This window comes from Psammomys obesus, unplaced genomic scaffold (genome assembly GCF_907164565.1).
Source record: "Psammomys obesus unplaced genomic scaffold, mPsaObe1.curated_primary_1811, whole genome shotgun sequence".
In the NCBI taxonomy this organism is placed as follows: Eukaryota; Metazoa; Chordata; class Mammalia; order Rodentia; family Muridae; genus Psammomys; species Psammomys obesus.
Genome location: NW_026591598.1, coordinates 2,542,574 through 2,563,716, shown reverse-complemented (window position 1 = coordinate 2,563,716; position 21,143 = coordinate 2,542,574). Strand labels below are relative to the sequence as shown.

Sequence of the window (21,143 nt, the reverse complement as noted above, 5' to 3'; positions counted from 1 at the left end):
AGAATTTCTTTTCACTATGAAAATTCATGTTAAATTTTTGTCATTTGTTTAATATTAATTGATTAAAAAATAAAATTATAGATGTGTCAGGAAGCTGTCAAGCCAGGCATGGTAGTACAAGCCTTCAATCCCAGCACTCTGGATGTTGGGGTCATAAGCTAGAGGACAGCTTGGGTTACAGAGAAAGTTCTAGTCAAGGCTGGGTATATAGCAAGACTATGTCTTAAAAGGTTAAATTAAAAGAGAAAGAAATTTAAAACAGTGTTTGCATGTAGGGATAAAGAAAGAACTAGGGCTGGGATATAGTGGTAGAGTACTCATCACATGCCTGAGGCCCAGAGTTGGATCCCCAGTGTACAAGAAGAAACAATGAAAGAACCAGCTAAAAAATCAAAGAAATTTGAGGTATTTCTGAGGTTGGTCATGTATTATTAAGGTGTGACTGGAGGACTCTTTCACTTGATTAGGGTGAAAGCTGTGAAGGAATTAATCAGAGTATTTGCCTCGTATTCCTAAGATGAAAGAAAAATGTATAGATGCATCAGCTAAAACTGTTACCATGAATAATGCTTTACTTAAGTATTCGTTTCTGGTTTATGATCTCTCCTTAGTACTCTTCCCATATTTCTTTAATCGAAGGTATAAACTAGACATAGCAGCAAAGTCAGAGTGGTGGAGTTACCGAATGATTGCCGTTCTTAAGTTATCCTGCTTGGTGACTCAGTTTAAAGTGTAGGCATACTAGTCTATGTAAATTATAATGTGATGCAAAGACATACTTAAAGGCTGACATGACGTAGTATGAAGTGAGACAGGATATGCCCAGGAAGACTTCCATAGTTTGATCTGGTTTGGGAAATTAAGAGAATTATGTAGCGTTAGAGGTCAAAGCTCCCCACAGTGAGACGCTAGGGCGTGCTGGTTTTAATAACTCAGTTTGTTCCTCTCAAAGTTGTGATTGCCTCTGATCAAAGTATCTAAATAATCTGGTATAAATGTGCTCATGTTTTTTTATTTGTTCTGAGGAAACCTCACTCTTGACCCCATCCCTTTATGTTTTTGTTGCTAACTGCTTGTTCTCTTCACTCATTATGCTTTAATTTCTATTTCTTCCCATAGCAACTAAGGGAATCCATTGCTGAACACAAACCTCATATTGATAAGATACTAAAGATAGGTCCACAGCTAAAAGAGCTAAACCCTGAGGAAGGGAAAATGGTTGAAGAAAAATACCAGAAAGCAGAAAACATGTATGCCCAAATAAAAGATGAGGTGCGCCAACGGGCCCTGGCTCTGGATGAGGCTGTGTCCCAGTCTGCTCAGGTATGTGTGTTTGTCTTAGAACTCTCAACTGCCCAGTGGCCAGAGCAAGAGTTCTCTGTGTCAGTAATGCCTCTGTGCACTGGAGTACCCAGACTCCATGCTGTAATAATGTAATATATTATCTGTAGAGGAAGAAACTCTCTCCTTGCATTTCTATTCTCAGCACTGATGCACTGACACAGTATGGGAGGTGAAGTGCATCTTGGCTGGTATGTGTAATTGTTTACACATTGGTTTCTCTGAAAACTTCAAGCTACTCTGACTCTTTAGCAGGGATGATTTGAGGATAAATTAATTTTGCAGATCCAAAACTAGTAATTACTTCAACAGAAGTCAATTCTAATTGGGACTATTAATGGTGAGATTTAGAATAACAGCACATTAACTTAGCAGCCAACTTTTTAAGTTCAGGAAAAATGTGCATCCACAGGGAGAGGTACATCAAAGAGAAGGAAAACCCAGCAGCAGTAGACTTTAAAGCATGTAACTACACACTTCTCAACTAATATATTACTGTGGTATTTTTTGTCATGTCTGGGTATTTTATTCCTGTGTTGAGTCGATATTCTTGGTTAATACTTGTACTTACTCGGTTTTTCCCCTCCGCCCTCCCGTCCCATCTCACTCACATTGTGGAATGTGTCACTTTGTGTTGTTGCTGCCTGCTCCTGTCTCCCCACATCGTCACATTTCATTGTTGTGTTGACTGCGCCCACCATTACAGATTACAGAGGTAAGGTGCCCATTCACTCCCATGAGAATAAGTGTTCTTATAGAACTGAGAATTGAGGACATTGCTATAAGAAAGCTTCCCTTAACCTTTTATGGAAGTTTATTGTGACCATTTTGTTTGGGGTGGAAATAGAAGAAGAGAATGGTGGGACATAGTCTTGTTAAAGAAACTTGTTTTTCTTATAAAGCACTGAACATTGATGAGGCCTTACTCAAATTATTAAATCAAGAATTGGTTTTAGGTGGGGTTTTAGACGAAAACTTCTACGCTCTTCTCTTTCCAACTTCTATAGCAGGTTATAAATAAGAATTGTATGGTTTTATTAAGTTTGTACAAAGTAGCAGAAAAGTACAAAGGTTAGATTTGACTTCCTTGTTACCTTTCATCATGCCAGCATTTCCCTTTTTGTTCCACATGTGGGTTGTTAAACTGCTTACCATTGTACATCAGACTCAGGCCATTCAGCATGCTCAGTTCCCATCCGTTTACATAGCGGTGGAGGGCATCTAACTTGTTGTCTAGTCTGTCGCATGCAAGTGTCATGAAATGCTGAGTACTGACTCTCACCAGTCTTGTCCCTTTCTCATCATATTAGTTGGAGTTGGAGAAGTATTGTGACAATACTAACCATTTTAGTTGATTTTTGGTGTATTAGTATTTTTTGACTCACAAAATAAATTTTGCCTTTTTTTTCCCTTTGATGGGCCAGCTCTAGTGTACCATGTCCAAAACACTTTTTAGAAAAAGACAACACTTAACAGCCATTGGCCTAGGCTGAACCCAGGCTATCCTAAACAATGGGTGTATGCTTTGACCTTATGCCCTCACATGTCCTCCAGTATGATGAAGTATTGCTAGAATGGCTAATAATTCAACTTTGTTTAGTTTCATGATAAAATTGAGCCTATGTTGGAGACTCTGGAGAATCTTTCCTCTCGTCTGCGGATGCCACCCCTAATCCCTGCGGAAGTAGACAAGATCAGAGAGTGCATCAGTGACAACAAAAGTGCTACCATGGAGCTAGAGAAACTGCAGCCATCCTTTGAGGCCCTGAGGCATCGTGGAGAAGAACTCATTGGCAGATCTCAGGGAGCTGACAAGGATCTGGCTGCAAAAGGTGCTTGGCGGATTAATTATTTCTTAAAAAAGACAATAGAATGAAGTCCAGGCAGTGGCTGTCTCCACTGTCCTGCTCAGAGTCACTGCTCAAGTAATGAATATTCCAAAAAGTCTGTGGAATTCATTTAGAATTCAGAACACATTTTCCTATTGAAACAAGGTTACAATTGGGAGCTAGATTCCCAGGCCAGGAAACAAATGCTCCTTTAACCCCTAATGTGAGTATCACAGTATCAATAGTGGGCAGAACATAACTACCTTTTGTAACACTTTCCATGGGAAATTCACAGAAAGTTCAGTAACAACACTGGAAGGAAGCATTCCCTTCTCAGCCCTTTGTGAGTTAAGGCTTTTGTCTTACCAGATATTTTGTGTGATATTTCCAGATGGCTTCTGTGGTCTCTTTATGAGGGAGATGAACATAAGCAGAAAAAACAAAAACAAACAAACAAACAAAAAAAACAGTGTAGAAATGATAGTAGTAAGGCTATGGTGAACTGCATTGGATTGAATTTCAATGAGAAATTTAGAGAGCTTCTGTTCACATCTCTTCTTTACGCCTTCAGAAATCCAGGACAAGCTGGACCAAATGGTATTCTTCTGGGAGGACATCAAAGCACGCTCTGAAGAACGAGAAATTAAGTTCCTTGATGTCCTTGAATTAGCGGAGAAGTTCTGGTATGACATGGCAGCTCTCCTGACCACCATCAAAGACACCCAGGATATTGTCCATGACTTGGAAAGCCCTGGCATTGACCCATCCATCATCAAGCAACAGGTTGAAGCTGCTGAGGTAACAAAGCACAAAATGTCATCTTGTATGTGTGTCCTTTAACAAAATACTATATCTGAGTTGATTGGGGTGTGTGTGTGTGTGTGTGTGTGTGTGTGTGTACTGATGTTGGGGTAGTGGTGATAGTGATGACTTTTTTTGTTGTTGTTTTATGGTTTTGTGCAATGCTGAGGTTTGAACCTGGGTTTCATACATGGTAAGCAAGTGCAGAGCCACTGAACTAAGCCTCCAGTTCCAGAGTTATGTTGTAGCTGCTTAGCCGGACTCAGTGTTTTGAAAGTTGTGTTTTTGCTTGTTCTTTTGTTTATTTTTTTAGATTTATTTTTTATTATTTTATGTGTGTGAGTATTTTGCCTCATGAGGTGGTGAGCCTCCATGTGGGTGCTGGGAATCAAACCTGGGTCCTTTGCAACAACAAGTGATCTTAACCACTGAGCCAACTCTCCAGCCCTTTGTTTTGTTTTTTTAAGGTGAGATTTTTTTTTTCCACTTTCAGGAAGGAGCTAGACATTAGAAAATAAAAAAATCTAAATTCATCATGCAGGGATAGTAAGTTACTTAAACATCTTTTTCTAGTCTTTCTGGGCAGTCTAATTTTCACTAGATGGACTTCACATGATGTCCATTTGGCACAAGCAGTACCTGTCTCACCATCTTATGTTAGATGGCGAGAGCTTCATAGGGAAGGTCTCTCCCACTTTACCCCTCTCTGTTGGTATGTGAAGCCTGTTTCAGGCTCTGACAACGACCTGATTGTGTTTAAGATTAAATAGCCCAGCTGTGACACTGGTCTGGCAGCACTGACATCTGTGAACTTGTACTGTGTTGTTTCATATATTTTTCTTGAGCCGGAAGGGCTGGTAAATTACCAAAACTCACTATACGATCCAAATTTATGCTCTTCTTGCCATTTTTGTCATCACTGCATGCTTGTATCTTATGACTTAGGTATACAGTGCATTTGATCTACTTAATTTTTAAATATGTATGTACATTGACCACATGTGGCTATGAGGCTACACTCTCTGGTTAAGCAATATCGTAAGAGTAAAAATACTTGGTGCTTTTTAAGGTTCTTGTTAGTGTTTGCTCTTGATGGGAGGGGGTCTGTGTTACATTTGCAAAGTTTGAGAAGTTACGGTCTGCTTTCTGTTTTGATTCATTTTCTGCTCATTTTACGTATAGACTATTAAAGAGGAGACAGATGGTCTACATGAGGAGTTGGAGTTCATTAGAATCCTTGGAGCAGATTTGATTTTTGCCTGTGGAGAAACTGAGAAGCCTGAAGTAAAGAAGAGCATTGATGAGGTGTGGAGCGTGGGTGAGGGATTTGGATGAAATGTAGTGGAGTCAGACCAGAGAGGTATTACCAGAAGAATCTGATTCAATATTTTTTCCACAGATGAATAATGCTTGGGAGAGCTTAAACAAAACTTGGAAAGAAAGGCTAGAAAAACTTGAGGATGCTATGCAAGCTGCTGTGCAATATCAGGACACTCTCCAGGTAAAAAGAGGCTGGGAAATGCCTACAAAGGAAGTATATGTTCTGCTTTCTCTTGTCATTTCCTGAATCTGATACAGAGTGGCTCACCCTAGTACTGCAGCATTTTGAAACCTAAACAATGTTGCTTCCATATTTCTGGCCTAGGTTGTCCACTTCTGTTAAGAAAAATATTGGTATAATGTACATCCAAGTTTCAGCTACTACTGCCATTTTTATTGTCATTGCCTGCTTGTCATATTCGTACCCATTCAGCTATTCAGTGACACTGGCCTGATTGTATAAGTCACTGCTTACTAGAGGTCCTAAACCCTTCATTATGAAGCCCAACATTGGTAAGACAATGTTCCTTCATTTCTAGCCTCACACTTTTGCTTTTATGTATTTGTGTTTTTATTTTAGGCCATGTTTGACTGGCTAGATAACACTGTGATCAAACTCTGCACCATGCCCCCAGTGGGCACTGACCTCAACACTGTCAAAGATCAGTTAAATGAGATGAAGGTTTGTATCCAGGAATGCCTTGAAAAGAAAGCTGCTTCTTTCTTATACTGAAGTCTTGGTTATGTTAATGGCTATGTTAACATTAAGTGCATCTTTTATAGGAGTTCAAAGTAGAAGTTTACCAGCAGCAAATTGAGATGGAAAAACTCAATCACCAGGGTGAATTGATGTTAAAGAAAGCTACCGATGAAACGGACAGAGACATTATAAGAGAACCACTGACAGAACTTAAACACCTCTGGGAGAATCTGGGTGAGAAAATTGCCCACCGACAGGTAAGGCTGGTGCTAGCACAGGTCAGTGAACTGCTCTCTGCCCGCTCTGATTTCCTAACAAGTGTTTCTTGTCTTGTCCTGAGCAGCATAAGCTAGAAGGTGCTCTTTTGGCCCTTGGCCAGTTCCAGCATGCCTTAGAGGAACTAATGAGTTGGCTCACTCACACTGAAGAGTTGCTGGATGCTCAGAGACCAATAAGTGGAGACCCAAAAGTCATTGAAGTTGAGCTTGCAAAGCATCATGTATGTATTTTTTATTTTCCTAACTTTGTCAGTTTGAGACCAGATAACACCACCAGAAGCTTAATGTCATGTAGACCTTAAGCCAGGTTTAATGACATCAGAAGAGATAAATTATGTCAACATTTTTAGGTTCTGAAAAATGATGTTTTGGCTCATCAAGCCACAGTGGAGGCAGTCAACAAAGCTGGCAATGAACTTCTTGAGTCTAGTGCTGGAGATGATGCCAGCAGCCTCAGGAGCCGCCTGGAAACAGTGAACCAGTGCTGGGAGTCTGTGCTGCAGAAGACAGAGGAGAGGGAGCAGCAGCTTCAATCAACTCTGCAGCAGGTAAGCTTGTCATCCAGTCTTGATGGAGGAGCCCTGGGAGGAGGCACAATGAGAGCAAGGAACCATTTAGGGTAGAGCCTTTAATCCCAGCACTCAGAGAGGCACAGGCAGGCAGATCACTGTGAGTTTGAGGCCAACCTGGTCTACAAAGTGAGTTCAGAACAGCCAGGGCTATCCAGAGAAACCCTGTCTTGAAAAAACAAAAAAGAAAAAAAGCCGCTTTTGATTGGCTGGGTTTTTAGGGATTTGTTTGCAGTTCAGTGTATTTACTATTCAGTAAGTCAGTCTTCACTCTGACCAACTTGTTTTGAGATTCAGGTTTTTCCTGTAGCAGCAAGTCAGGCTTCTCCCTGTTCAACAGTCCCTTAGTCCATTCATCAGGTTGTAGTAGGCATCTACACTGTGTTATGGTGATGTCTGAGGTGTTTTGCTAGATTCTAGCCTACAGAAGCAAACAGACAAAACTAACTACTTTGCCTGAGACCAGCTTCAGAATCCCCCCCAGTAAGCTCAGAATCATTCCAAAAGTTTGCTTTTATAGCTGATTGCTTACTGATACTGCTGATATGTCTTTTTCTCAAAAGGCCCAGGGTTTCCACAGTGAAATTGAAGATTTCCTCTTAGAACTCAATAGAATGGAGAGCCAACTTTCTGCATCTAAGCCTACAGGAGGACTTCCTGAGACTGCTAGAGAACAGCTTGATACACATATGGTAACAGCAGTTTCTTCAAATTGTAAATAAGCATCACATATTCAGTACCCTCTCTGAAAGACCCATTTGCTGGACATCTGTGACGTTAGTCAGTGCAGCTCTTCTACATACATTAGTACTTGACACGGGCAGCAGCAGTGAAGGAAAGTGTCAGAAAGCATCGGTGAACTGTAAACTCAGTCCCTGCATTTGGTGGGCGCCAAAATATTGACCAGAGGTGAGAGTATCAGAGAGATGCTGACAGTATTTTAAGAGAGTCTACTAAGAACAAAAGACAACATAATTTCTAGGCAAATCCTTACTGAAAAGCAAAAACAAATTATTAAAGACTACTTTTGAGATCTTTGATCCTTATTTTAAAAAAGCTTTATGGGGTTTTTTGTTTTTTGTTTTTTTTTTTTTTTTTTTTTTTTTTTTTTTTTTTGTGAGTTGATTGTTTTCAAATTAAGGAAGAATTGTGGGTTTTATTTTCTAATATCTCATACTTTGAACTGAACCTAAAAGAGACATATAAAGACAAGGTCTTATAGGAAATAGATATTATTGATCTTTTGCTGCCTTCCCTTGTAGGAACTGCATTCCCAGCTGAGAGCCAAGGAAGAGACTTACAATCAGCTGCTTGACAAGGGCAGGCTCATGCTCCTCAGCCGTGGTGATTCTGGGTCTGGCTCAAAAACAGAGCAGAGTGTGGCACTCTTGGGACAGAAGTGGCATGCGGTCAGCAGTAAAATGGAAGAAAGAAAGGTACCACCACAGAGCACTATCTGAGTCATATGTTTGTTGAAGATAGGTGTGTTATGACGCCAGAGAACTTACCCTCATGATGGACTTCATATTAATCTATATGACAGTAATCTCCAGTTTATTTTTCTACTTAAAAACGAAGTTTTGCTGGAGTTTATAACATGGAATTGAGAAGATGGAAACAGGGCAATGTAAGAAGTATGACCAGTAATTTTTTTTTTTTTTGCAAGGAATTTTACTGAAGACCGAGTCAATTATGATGTCTTCCCACTGATTCTCAGAAATCATGTTTTCTTCTTTATAAGAGCAGAAAGAGGGATATGAAGTCAAGCCTTTTTTCGAAAAAGTTGGGCGTTTTGTGTTTGTTTGTTTGTTTATGACTACAGAGTCTCATTCTCTTCTTTGCTAGTCAGGTCAAGTGTAAAATAAACCCATTGACCATGTCCACTCAATAAATAGAGAGGAAGTGTGTCCTAGACACTGTGAGGGGTGTTAGTAGGAAGGGTAAACAGGCATCCCTAACATTTGGAACTGTTAGGCAAGGAACACAAAGCACATTCACACGTACTGAGGAGGAACATTTTCAGAGAAGCACCAGTTTGTGCCTGGTGTGGGTTTGTGTAATTTTATGCTTCGAAGACTAGCCAAAATGACATCATTGTAAGCCCGCCTTCTGATTCTTGTTCTCTGTCCTGCAGAAGGCAGAGGGAAATTAATGAGAGAAACTGAGTCAGAGTGAGTCTTCTTGACTAGGATCATTTAATCAGCTATATATCTCAGACCTTTATTATCAAAGGTGTAATTTCTGATCTTGTTGCTTTTTCTTCTGTGTTTTATTTAAAATGCAGTCAAAGCTCGAAGAGGCCCTCAGCCTTGCAACAGAATTCCAGAATTCCCTGCAAGAATTCATCAACTGGCTTACTCTAGCAGAGCAGAGTTTAAACATTGCCTCTCCTCCCAGCCTGATTTTGAACACTGTTCTTTCCCAGATAGAAGAGCACAAGGTAACTGCCTTAAGATGATGCTACCTCCTCTTTGAAAGGAGTCATTCAAAGGAGTGCTTCTTCACCTTGTGTATGTCTAAAAGAGCACCATGTCCCCACAGGTTTTTGCTAATGAAGTAAATGCTCATCGAGACCAGATCATTGAGCTGGATCAAACAGGAAACCAGTTGAAGTTTCTTAGTCAGAAGCAGGATGTTGTCTTGATCAAGAATTTGCTAGTCAGTGTCCAGTCTCGGTGGGAGAAGGTTGTCCAGCGATCTATTGAAAGGGGACGGTCACTGGATGATGCCAGGAAGCGGGCAAAACAAGTAAGTTATAAAAGGAGGCACGACTTCGTGAACAGCCCTGAGTCCTGAACCTCTGAACTGATGATGGTAGATGAGTTGTATATTTAGCATTCTTTCTATGTTTATCTTACTTAATTTTAGTTCCATGAAGCTTGGAAAAAACTGATTGACTGGCTAGAAGATGCAGAGGGCCATTTGGACTCAGAGCTGGAGATTTCTAACGACCCAGACAAAATCAAACTTCAGCTTTCTAAACATAAGGTAGAGTGGTCTGTCACTGTGAGGTCCTAAGCTTTATATTTACCCCTGTTGCTTGCTAACAATAGAAATAAGAGCCTGTTTAAAAAAAAATAAACAAAATAAGACAAACAAACCAAAAAAAAAAAAAAAAAACAGTTGATTAATGTTAAAATATCAAGAAGGGGTGAAGAATAGAAATGTTTGGTAAGAACAAGGTCTCATGTTTTTGACTCCCTTGCACCTCATAAACTGGCCATGGTGCCTCCTGTGTGTAATCCTAAGAAGTAGGAAGATCAGAAATTCAAGGGCAACTTAGAATAAGTAAGATTTTGTCTCTTTTAAAAAAAAAAAAAAAAAGTCAAGGTGAAAGCCAGGAATGTTGGCACATACCTCACTTTAAAAGCTGAGGCAAAAGGATTAAAAGAGTAGCCTGGGTTCAGTAGAAGACTCCAGATCATCTTGAGCCCCATAGAAAAAAAGATAATGAAATCAGCCCTCCTCTTTGTTTGTTTGCAGCGCTGAGGCTGAACTCAGGCTCCATCTGAGTTAGACAAGTGTTCTGCCTCTGCTAAAACCAACCCCAGGGCTCCTCAGGGCACTTAGATAACATGACATGCAAACTGCTTATGTGAGTAACAAACCAAAAGTATGGGGTTTGAGAAATTGCCATGTGCCGTTGTATGTGGTATAAACAAAAGTTGTAAATTTCTTTTAAGGGAAAGCTATTGTTAGTTTTAGTTTAGAGTTTTGTTTCATGCTGTATTTACTTTATAAATTTGAAAAAAAGTCAATTGTAAGCCGGGCGTGGTGGTGCATGCCTGTAATCCCAGCACTCAGGGAGGCAGAGGCAGGTGGATCTCTGAACTAAGGCCAGCCTGTCTGCAAAGTCCAGAACAGCCAAGGGTACACAAAGAAACCGTGTCTCAAAAAAAAAAAAAGTTGATTGTAAATCAAGACATACCCCACCTCTTGGGAGCCTGGGAATTAAACCCAGGACCTTAGGCTATTAATATCTGATTTTTAATATGTGTATATATGTTAATTGTTTTTCTTTCTTTCTTTCTGGAAACAGGAATTTCAGAAAACTCTTGGCGGCAAACAGCCTGTGTATGATACCACAATCAGAACTGGCAGAGCACTAAAAGAAAAGACTTTGCTTGCTGATGATACTCAGAAACTTGACAACTTGCTAGGAGAAGTCAGAGATAAATGGGATACTGTCTGTGGCAAGTCTGTGGAGCGGTAAGCATGAGTGTCCCCTAAAAGGGCAGATTCATACAGATATGGCATGTCAAAGTATGTAAGAGATTGTCATTAAATTAAAATAGGAATAAGGTAGCTGGATAGATGGCTTAGGGACTAAGAGCATGTGTTGCTTCTGCAGAGGAGCCATGTTTGGTGCCCAGCATCCATATGGTGCCTCATGTTCATGTTCAGTTCCAGGTGATTGATGCCTTTAGCTCCACTTGTAGCGGATCCAACACCCTCTTTTGACCTTTGTAAGCACTAGCACACACAGGTGCACAGACATAACTACAGGCAAACCACTCATAAAATAAACTTAGTCTAGACAATGGTTTGGTTTAAAATGTGCGGGCATTTCTCTAACTTCTTTTTAGTCTATTTCTAACTGCTCTAACATAGGAGTTATCTGTAAAGGGTTTAAGCAGCATTCCCTTTCAACAGTCAGAATTGTGAGCATTGGTGATGATGACGATGATGTTGATTATTAAAATCGCTGAGTATTTCATGCCTTTTTCAGACAGCACAAGTTGGAAGAAGCCCTACTGTTTTCAGGCCAGTTCATGGATGCTTTGCAGGCCTTAGTTGACTGGTTGTACAAGGTGGAGCCACAATTGGCTGAGGACCAGCCTGTACATGGGGACCTTGACCTCGTCATGAACCTCATGGATGCGCATAAGGTAAGAAGCAGGAATTGGCTTTTTGGGAAACAAAGCCACAGAGCCTTGATTTGCTGGGCACTGTCTGCTATGTGTTGACCATCTAGATAGAGAAGAATGGATGCCTGATGAGAATTTCTGGAGGAGCAGCTCTTTGTATTCTATGTTTAAACAAACTTTTGGCCTTGTGTGGTGGTACACATCTTTAATCTCTTGTCAGTTCAAGGATAGTCTGGTCTACATAGCAATTTCCAGGACAATCAGGGATACATAGAGAAGCCCTGTCTCAAAAAAATAAAAACAAACAAACAAAAAAACTTGCTGGGATTTTGCATCAGTCACAAAGAATTTACCAAAATTGGTTTGATTCAGACTTGGCAACATGTGAAGAGGTGTTTTTTTGTTTGTTTGTTTTGTTTTGTTTGTCTCTTGGTTGAGTGTCAATTAAAATTTAAGTTCAGAGGGAAACTGTTATGAAATCCTTGCTACTAAATGGAAATGGGAGAATTTTTTCCTAACCACTTTGTATAGTCACAAGCCTACCATCAGCTCATCTCTCTTATACCTGTTGTATTGAGCTGCATAATGTTCTCCTGTTTTAACACAAAACATTCTGCTTTGCGTTGAAACTATATCAAATTCTATGGGCCAGTGAGATAGCTCAACAGGTGGTGGGGCTTGCTGCTAAGCCTGACAACCAAGTTCAATCCCTGGAACCCATATGGTGGAGGGAGAGAACTGACTCCAGCAAGTTTTCCTCTGACTTCTACACTTGTCTGCACATGGAAACAAAAACAGAACTAAGTGTAATTTATCACATTCCCTGTACTTCAGATATGTTCTTATTTCCCTCAATTCTAGAAATGCTGGTATAATTCTTTTCATTTTTCAGATTAAGAAACTAACACAAAATATCCAAGAACCTTTCCAAAAGTCAAGCAGATCAGAATGCCTGAGCTGATGTTCATGCCTATAACTTCTGATTTTTATTTTTTTTTAAGTAAAGTTGAAGTTTCTTTAAAAGAAAGAAAGAAACAAACAAACAAACAATGGAAAGGAAAGGAAAGGAAAGGGAAAAAGTTTGACTATAGATTTCAGCACAGACATTGAGGGAAAGGAGCTTGTGGTACAGGCTTCTTGAGAGTCACCTACTTGTTCTCTCTGACATATCATCCTGCCTTCCTCTGCATAAATTTAAAGACACCTGATAAGAACCTTCCAAGGAGATCACTTGTTCAGAGGTTTTACTCCTTATGCAAAATATTTATCATACACAGGGCTAGAGAGATGGCTCATGGTTAGGAGTACTTTGGTTCTCTTAGAGGACCTGGGTTCAGTTCCCAGCATTCACATGGTGGCTCACAATCATCCATAGGATCTGACACCCTCTTCTAGCCTCCGTGGGCACTAGGCATGCATGTGGCATACATACTACAGGCAAACACACACAAAATAAAAAAATAAATCTTTTACCAAACAAACTAATTCTCATTTCTTCTTTAACCAGGTTTTCCAAAAAGAACTAGGAAAGAGAACTGGCACTGTTCAGGTCCTGAAACGGTCAGGCAGAGAACTGATAGAGAACAGTCGAGATGACACGACTTGGGTAAAGGGGCAGCTCCAGGAACTGAGTACTCGCTGGGATACTGTGTGCAAACTCTCTGTTTCCAAGCAAAGCCGGCTTGAGCAGGCGTTAAAACAGGTAAGATAAATTTGCAGAGCCAACCCATGACTGGGGGCCTGAGAATATATATCTTAGCTTCTTTACCAGGACCATTAAGTCCCAGTCTTGAAATGAAAATAATGTTGATATTCTAAACATTTTCTAAGACTTTGACCAGTCATTGACCTTGTTTTCAAAGGTCTACAAATTAAGGTGACCTTTGTGGTGTTAGGCAAGGGCATCAGATGGCTGTGGTAGAGTGTGGTACTGGACTCTTCCCCAGCACGCTCTGTAGTGTGCACTGCTCAGCTGCAGAGGGAGGCCAGCTTTTCTTGTGCTTGGTTATTTCAGGCAGAAGAATTTCGGGACACGGTCCATATGCTGCTGGAGTGGCTTTCCGAAGCAGAGCAAACACTTCGCTTTCGAGGGGCCCTTCCTGATGACACAGAGGCCCTACAGTCTCTCATTGACACCCATAAGGTAAGCTAGTCTCAAGGTTTGGTGATCTGTGCTGCTCAACCATGCTGAGAACTGCCCCACCGCTAACAACAAACAAATTTGCTTGTAAATGTCAGACCTCCTATGAAAAGAAGAAAAACCAGAATTGGCTGTTTGTGCACTCAGCAGGAGCCAGGCACTTGGTGACGCCTATCAGCAATATTTGTTTTATACAACTCACTCATATTGGCTTTATTTTTTAAAGATTTATTTATTTTTGTTTTATGTATATGGCTTTTCCTGCATATATGTGTGTGCACCTCATGCATGCCTGGTGCCCAAGGGAACCAGACATAAAGACAGTTGTGAGCTACCATAGTGTGCTAGGGATTGAACCCAAGTCCTCTGGAAGCAGCCAGTGCTCTACCACTGAGTCATTTCTCTGGCCTCTCATATTTCCTTTAAACAAGTAACAGCACCTAGTGTCCTAAACGAAAATACAGAACATTTTCCTTTCTGATTTTTGTTTCTTGGTTAGCTAGATGTTGAGACATGGACTTATTTTGTGTGCTCAGGTTACCCTGGCACTCCCAACACCCTGCCTCAGCCTCCCGAGTACTAGAACTATAGGTGTCTATTATCATACCCAAATCCATTTTACTTCTCACCTTCACGTGCCTTTGTTTGACTTAGCTTATGTTACTAGCTTTCAGTCCTTGTCTGATATCCTACAACGATTTAGCATACTGCAGAATATAACATGGAATCTTGGGCCACGGTCAGTTGTAATGAAAGTGAGGAAATGCTTCATGTTACCTATCCAGATTTTTTTTTCCTATCCAGATATTTTAAGCTTATTTTTATAATTGCATTTTATTGTGGTAGGAATTTTAAAATATAGCGCTTTTTGGCTGTCATCATATTTTTTTGAAAACAAATACACTTTAAAAAAACAAATAAAAGGGGCTGGAGAGATGGCTCAGAGGTTAAAAGCACTGGCTGTTCTTTCAAAGGTCCTGAGTTCAATTCCCAGCAACCCCATGGTGGCTCACAACCATCTATAATGAGATCTGGCACCCTCTTTTGGTGTGCAGGCACACATGCAGGCAGAATACTGTATAAAATAAATCTTAAAAAAAAAAAAAAAAACAACAACAAATAAAAGAACTAGAGAGGTGACTCAGTATTTAGGAATACTTGCTGCTTTTTTAGACAGTTGCTAGCACCTATGTGATGGCTCACAGCTGTCAGTAACTTCATTCCAAGAGATCCAGTTCCCTTTGCTGGCCATTTCTGGTATCAAGCACATACATACAGGCAAAATATTCATACACAGAAAATAAATGTTTTAACAAAGTAGAAATAAATACCAAAAAAAAAAAAAAAAAGAGGGAGAAACTGAAAATAAAAACAGGAGCAGAGGCATACCATGTCCCTATCTTAGTTGTCATCTCTAACAGAGAGTCATTTTTAGCTCCCCACATCTTTTAGAACTGGGTCGACCCTGACAGAAACACCTAGATACAGGCTTTTTCAAGGATTGTACTAACACATAGGAAGAAAACAATGAAATGTTTCTTCTTTTAATATAAACTAATAGTACTAGTAGATAGCTTTCTCAAGTTTTTGCTTTGGCTCTTGTTTATTTAGGAGTTCATGAAGAAAGTAGAAGAAAAGCGGGTAGATGTGAACACAGCAGTGGCGATGGGAGAAGTCATTCTGGCTGTCTGCCATCCCGATTGCATCACGACCATCAAACACTGGATCACCATCATCCGAGCTCGCTTTGAGGAGGTGAGTGTCACCACATGCTCAGTAACGCTGGAATCACAGCGAATGAGTACTCAAAGTCCACCAGATAAAGATTCTTCCATTCATTGTAATGATGGTGTTTCAGGAGCGACGGATGTGATGGCTAGAGTAGTGCTAGTGTAGTGAGGCATTGATTGGTCGCTTCTGCAGACACCTTCCTGACAAGTTTGTGTTTAACAGAATGTGCAAGTTTTGCTTTGAAAGAAATGGCTCCTTGCTCTACCTCTCATTTGAGCTTCCTCAGCAAAAGTCAGAGAAGAATCTCTTGTCTGCTTAAGTTTGTCTTTCCTCTGAGTAAAGCTGTGTGATCAGATAGAAAGGGGCTTTGAAACAAACAAGCAAAAAGATGTGCTTTTCTGAAAGGGGCCCTGGTGTCTTTCTCTCCACAGGTCCTGACATGGGCAAAACAGCACCAGCAACGCCTGGAAACAGCTCTGTCAGAACTGGTGGCTAATGCCGAGCTCCTGGAAGAACTTCTGGCGTGGATCCAGTGGGCTGAGACCACCCTAATCCAACGGGATCAGGAGCCTATCCCTCAGAACATAGACCGGGTTAAAGCTCTCATCACCGAGCATCAGGTGCCCTGCTTCTCTGTGTCCTTTGTGTTGTGAACCACATGCCCTTCACCCGGGAGTTTCCTTCCATCCTTACCATGTGTGTTACTGCAGACTGGCAGCTTGCAGCAGCTCTGTGCGTCAGTTCTCATCAATTAGAATCAAGGCATGGGTTAGCATGTTAGGGTTTCATCAGGCAGAAATCACAGTTTCCTCAATACTGAGGTATGTTTTAAGATACATCTCTAGCCGATAGTTTGCAGTTCTCATGTGGAACTCAGGATCTTCTTCCGTGTTCATTTGTTTTTTGACAGAATTAATTCAGTTTTTTGCATTTGTAGCATTGAAGACTCCATTTTCTTTCTGGCTCCAGATCCTGGAGGCTACTAAGGTCATGTAGTATATTTGAAGCCATTAGTAGAAACAGTTCAGCCTTAGAAGATGAAGTATCACCCAGGGAGTGGCCACTCACAGTTTCACAGGCAGTTCACCAGAAGTAGATTTTTTTTTTTTTTTTGTAATTTTATGTGCGCTGGTGTTTAGCTTACATGTATGTCTGTAGTGAGGGTGTTAGCTGTTGGAGTTATAGACAGTTGTAAACTGGCATGTGGGTGCTGAGAATTGAACCCAGGTCCCCTGGAAGGGCAATCAGTGCTCTTAACCACTGAGCCATCTCTCCAGCCCCAGAAGTAGAAATCTTGGAACCCAGTTTTATAGAAGCCTGACATTTCCTGGAGCCAGAAGCCTGTTGGCAACAGGAAAAGTAAATGAGAGAATTTCCTAGCCCATCTTCTGTCACTGCCTTTTCTACTAAAGAAAGAATGATTATGTCTCTTCGCTGATTCAAAATCTTTTACTTGCTCTCACAGTAAAATCCTAATCCCTTAGCTGGACAGAGGCCTTTCTGGATCTCCTGCCTGCCCCTCCAGCCCCACTTCTTGCTAATCCTTTGATTGTACCCTATTCAGTGAATGAAATGACAAGTCCTGGTCCACAGCTCTGTCAGGCTTGCATGTTCTGTCCAGGCTGTACCCTCTCTCCTGCCCCATTTGTGAGTTCTGTACTCCTCAGTGACTCAGCTCCAGACCACTTCATTTGTTAGTTCAGGCTGTAAAGGACTTAGCTTAAGTATTCTCTGCAAAACTGAGTAGCGTTTAGTGTTGAATCCTTCGTTTTCCTCACTCATTGAAGGCAGAGACCATCTCTTCTCTTCCTCCTTCAGGTCTTTAGTGCTGAATTAAGTGCTTTACTTATTTACTCTCAATATGTATCTATCCCTTCTGTTTTTGCTTTCTGTGTGTGGAGCATTTGAATCCAGAGTCTTGTTTTACCACCAAGTTATACTCCCAGCCCAATTTCATCTTTTGTTTAAGGGGTGAGAATTTACACAGGGCAGTCTCTCACTTGGGCAGTTTGCCATGGGCTTGACCTTTCCATTTTAGACCAAGAAAACTAAATTTTCTTTTCTAATGTTTATATTTAACAGTCATTTATGGAGGAGATGACTCGCAAACAACCTGATGTGGACCGGGTCACCAAGACATATAAGAGGAAGAATGTGGAACCTACTCATGCTCCTTTCATCGAGAAATCCCGCAGTGGAAGCAGTACGTTCCGCCTACTATTCTAGGCTGCTTCCTTCTTGCAGATGGGAATTCACAAAGTGCCATCATGAAAACTGTGTTTTGATTTCCCAAATCATATTGACTCTGAACCACAATCTCTCGTTTTGAAACTTTAGTTTTCTGACAATGACTAGTATATTTTATTTATTTATTTATTTATTGGAAGGGATCAATATGAAGCTACAAGGTGGTGAAGCCTGTTCTGTTATTTGGCAGTGGCCTTTCTGTTGTTGTGTTTGCACTGCACTAGTTACAAGATAATCCCCTATGGACTTGACTGCTGTTTTCATATTGCTATGTCCTCGGGTCACTAAGGCAGAATTGACTGGATAGGTGTAGGAGCTGGGTAAACCTGTGGTTGGCTGGAAAGAGAGGCAATAGTTTTAGAGTTAATATACCTCTGTACCAGAATGTTGCCATTCTCATGTTTCTTCTCAGTTACCAAATGGATATTAGTGTAAAACTCTAGTTCATATATATACAACTTTCTTTTCTTGATTTTTGAGACAGTGTCTCATATATCCCAGGCTAGCGTCAAACTTAGTATACAGCCAAGAATAACCTTGAACATGCAGCCATTTCTTTATAGACTGACAAAGCCAGCATTTCTAATCTTGTCATTATTTTTCCATTTAGGAAAGTCCTTGAGCCAGCCCACACCTCCTCCCATGCCAATCCTCTCACAGTCTGAAGCAAAAAACCCACGAATCAACCAGCTCTCTGCCCGCTGGCAGCAAGTGTGGCTATTAGCCCTGGAGCGCCAGCGGAAGCTGAATGATGCCTTGGACAGACTGGAGGAGGTAATGCCCCACCAAGTGGCCTTCAGGTGGTTTTGGCTAGTTTTTTTTTTTTTTTTTAATCAAAACACAGTCTTTAAAGCCCTCTTAGTACAACCTGTGTGCTTCTTTCTACTTCATAGGTAAAATCAGCCCTTCCTTCACTCGTACCCTTCCTTTAAGCACCTGAAGAAGAAAAGATAGATTTCTTAAGAAAACACTCAAACAAAGGAGGCTGTACCATATGGTTGTATAAAACCATAAATCAGACATTTCATACAAGGGAGGATCTGTGGTTTGCATTTCCTCAGCAGCTTTCTGTGATTGAATTTCAGAAAGTTCTGTGATTGAATTTCTGGAGGTTGTATATAAAAGGGAAGCCAGGCGATGGTGGTGCATGATTTTAATCTCAGCACTCAGGAGGCAGAGACAGGTGGAGTTTGAGGCCAGCCTGATCTTTAGAGAATTCCAGGACAGCCAAGGCTACACAGAGAAACCCTGCCTCAAAAAATTAAAAAAAAAGTATCAATGATTCTGCCATATGAAGAGATAAATAGATAAAATAGATATTTTACAATTATAAAAGAAAATCAACTTTTTTTTTTTTTTTTTTTTTGAGACATGGTTTCTCTGTGTAACAGAGCCCTGGCTGTCCTGGAACTAATTTTGTATACCAAACTGGCCTGAAGCTCATAGAAGTCCCCACCTGCCTCTGCCTCCCCAGTGCTGGGATTAGAGGTATGTGCCATCTCACACAGTGAAAATCAACTTTTTATAATCTTGTTTCTTTGTTAGCCTTCAATAGATCATGAAAAGCAAGTCTGTTTTGAAGTATCCTTATCTTCCTCCTTTCTAACACAGGCATCTAATATCTTTATATTCTTTTATTTGTGCATATCAAAGCAGCTATGCCCGGAAGTGAGTGTTCTATGTTTTGTTGTTACTTCCGTAGGTCAGTTGCATTTTAAGCACATTGGTTCTTGCTGCCTTTTCCCCCATACCTTCCAACTTTGGAGTTTGAAAGACCAAAGGGGAAAATGACCTGTTAAGTCATTCTGAGTGTGAATTACTAACGTGGTCCAGGTAGCTAAAAACCCCTTTATACAGGCCTGCTTTCCACCAGGCGACTATTTCGTATAGAGGTGGGGTGGGCATTTGCTCCCTCTGGTGAGATTCCAAAGAAACATGCTTGGATGTAGGGTTGCATTCTTAATGCTTTCCATCTTGATCTTTAAGATCTCAGAAGATGATGGGAAACATGAGCCTCTTGATGTGGATCCTATGTGTGTTTTGTGTTTATAGTGCCGTTCGTTCCATACAGCATAAGAGGATGCTGAGGCCTTCCCTTTGAGACAGAATCTATCCCTTACATCTAAGTAGATGATCCTTGGAAAAGCCCAAAGAGAAAGCAAGACTGGCTCTCCCCATTCTTGTTCTGTGTGTTCCTTATTTTCCAATGTTGTTTTTCAGTTACAGTTTCTCCTGCTGCTCCATTATATCGCAGCTTGTTTAAATAATCATGGCTTTAAGTGAAGGAGGCAAATTGTGCCTTCACAAATGAGACAACATGTAACATTGTTGGTGCACCCTGGAAGGCCTGCATGGCTTTACTGAATGTCTAAAAATTTAGATATGTTCTGTGTCCAGAACAGCAGGACTTACTGATGCCTCTCACTTCCATCTAGTTGAAGGAGTTTGCCAACTTTGACTTTGATGTCTGGAGGAAAAAGTACATGCGTTGGATGAATCACAAAAAATCTCGAGTTATGGATTTCTTCCGGCGTATTGACAAGGACCAGGATGGGAAGATAACACGTCAGGAGTTTATTGATGGCATATTAGCATCCAGTAAGTCCATTTTTATTCTATATACAGGTCACAGCTGGATTCCTCATACTTGGTAGAAGTTATAACATTCTGGCAAAGTAGTCTTTCTGAAATAAGACCAGAATGTAGTCTGTTGGTTTCATGGATGGAAGAATCTCATTTTGCTCAGACATGACTGTAAAGTCAGCAGGACAGGATGCTATTCCAGAGCAGCAGTGTTTTAGAGTAATGACATCCTTCAAAACATCTGACAATGCTGGCATAAATAAAAATTGAGTGATAATGTTATGGATGGTTGTAATATTGTTTTCGTTTATATTTTTCGCTGTATCTAAAGTGTGATTTTTCATTTTTAAAATGGTGGTGGGGTGCTCTAGAGTTATAGCTCTGTTTAGTAAGGTGCTTGTGTGGCATATATGAAGCCCTGAATTCGATTCTCAGCACCCCATTGAAAAAATAATCAAGATATAATAATTTTTCTTAAGGTATTTGTATAATTACCAAACAGCCATATATATTTCAGTGTTTTAAATTGTGTTTTCTTTTCCCCAGAGTTCCCTACCACCAAGTTAGAGATGACAGCTGTGGCTGACATTTTTGACAGAGATGGGGATGGCTACATTGACTACTATGAATTTGTGGCCGCCCTACATCCCAACAAGGACGCCTATCGACCGACAACTGATGCGGATAAGATTGAAGATGAGGTATGGGGAATTTGGAGTGGAGTATTTGACCATTG

The 21,143-nt window shown here is 40.6% G+C and overlaps 1 protein-coding gene across 5 annotated transcripts in view; it reads left to right on the top strand.

Annotated features, from left to right (window-relative positions):
• The window catches only part of Macf1 (microtubule actin crosslinking factor 1), a 327,638-nt gene that overhangs the window by 290,473 nt on the left and 16,022 nt on the right, over positions 1–21,143 (top strand). For all 5 annotated transcript variants that reach the window (XM_055610796.1, XM_055610794.1, XM_055610795.1 and 2 more), the window contains 24 exons: positions 1,120–1,323; positions 2,942–3,173; positions 3,742–3,968; positions 5,154–5,276; positions 5,371–5,472; positions 5,872–5,973; positions 6,075–6,248; positions 6,335–6,490; positions 6,620–6,817; positions 7,402–7,530; positions 8,101–8,274; positions 9,123–9,278; positions 9,380–9,586; positions 9,707–9,826; positions 10,878–11,047; positions 11,568–11,727; positions 13,214–13,408; positions 13,721–13,849; positions 15,458–15,601; positions 16,009–16,197; positions 17,660–17,780; positions 18,435–18,598; positions 20,260–20,422; positions 20,954–21,108. In XM_055610796.1, coding sequence (XP_055466771.1) covers positions 1,120–1,323; positions 2,942–3,173; positions 3,742–3,968; positions 5,154–5,276; positions 5,371–5,472; positions 5,872–5,973; positions 6,075–6,248; positions 6,335–6,490; positions 6,620–6,817; positions 7,402–7,530; positions 8,101–8,274; positions 9,123–9,278; positions 9,380–9,586; positions 9,707–9,826; positions 10,878–11,047; positions 11,568–11,727; positions 13,214–13,408; positions 13,721–13,849; positions 15,458–15,601; positions 16,009–16,197; positions 17,660–17,780; positions 18,435–18,598; positions 20,260–20,422; positions 20,954–21,108 — 3,894 coding nt within the window. The remainder of the gene's footprint in view (positions 1–1,119; positions 1,324–2,941; positions 3,174–3,741; positions 3,969–5,153; positions 5,277–5,370; positions 5,473–5,871; positions 5,974–6,074; positions 6,249–6,334; positions 6,491–6,619; positions 6,818–7,401; positions 7,531–8,100; positions 8,275–9,122; positions 9,279–9,379; positions 9,587–9,706; positions 9,827–10,877; positions 11,048–11,567; positions 11,728–13,213; positions 13,409–13,720; positions 13,850–15,457; positions 15,602–16,008; positions 16,198–17,659; positions 17,781–18,434; positions 18,599–20,259; positions 20,423–20,953; positions 21,109–21,143) is intronic.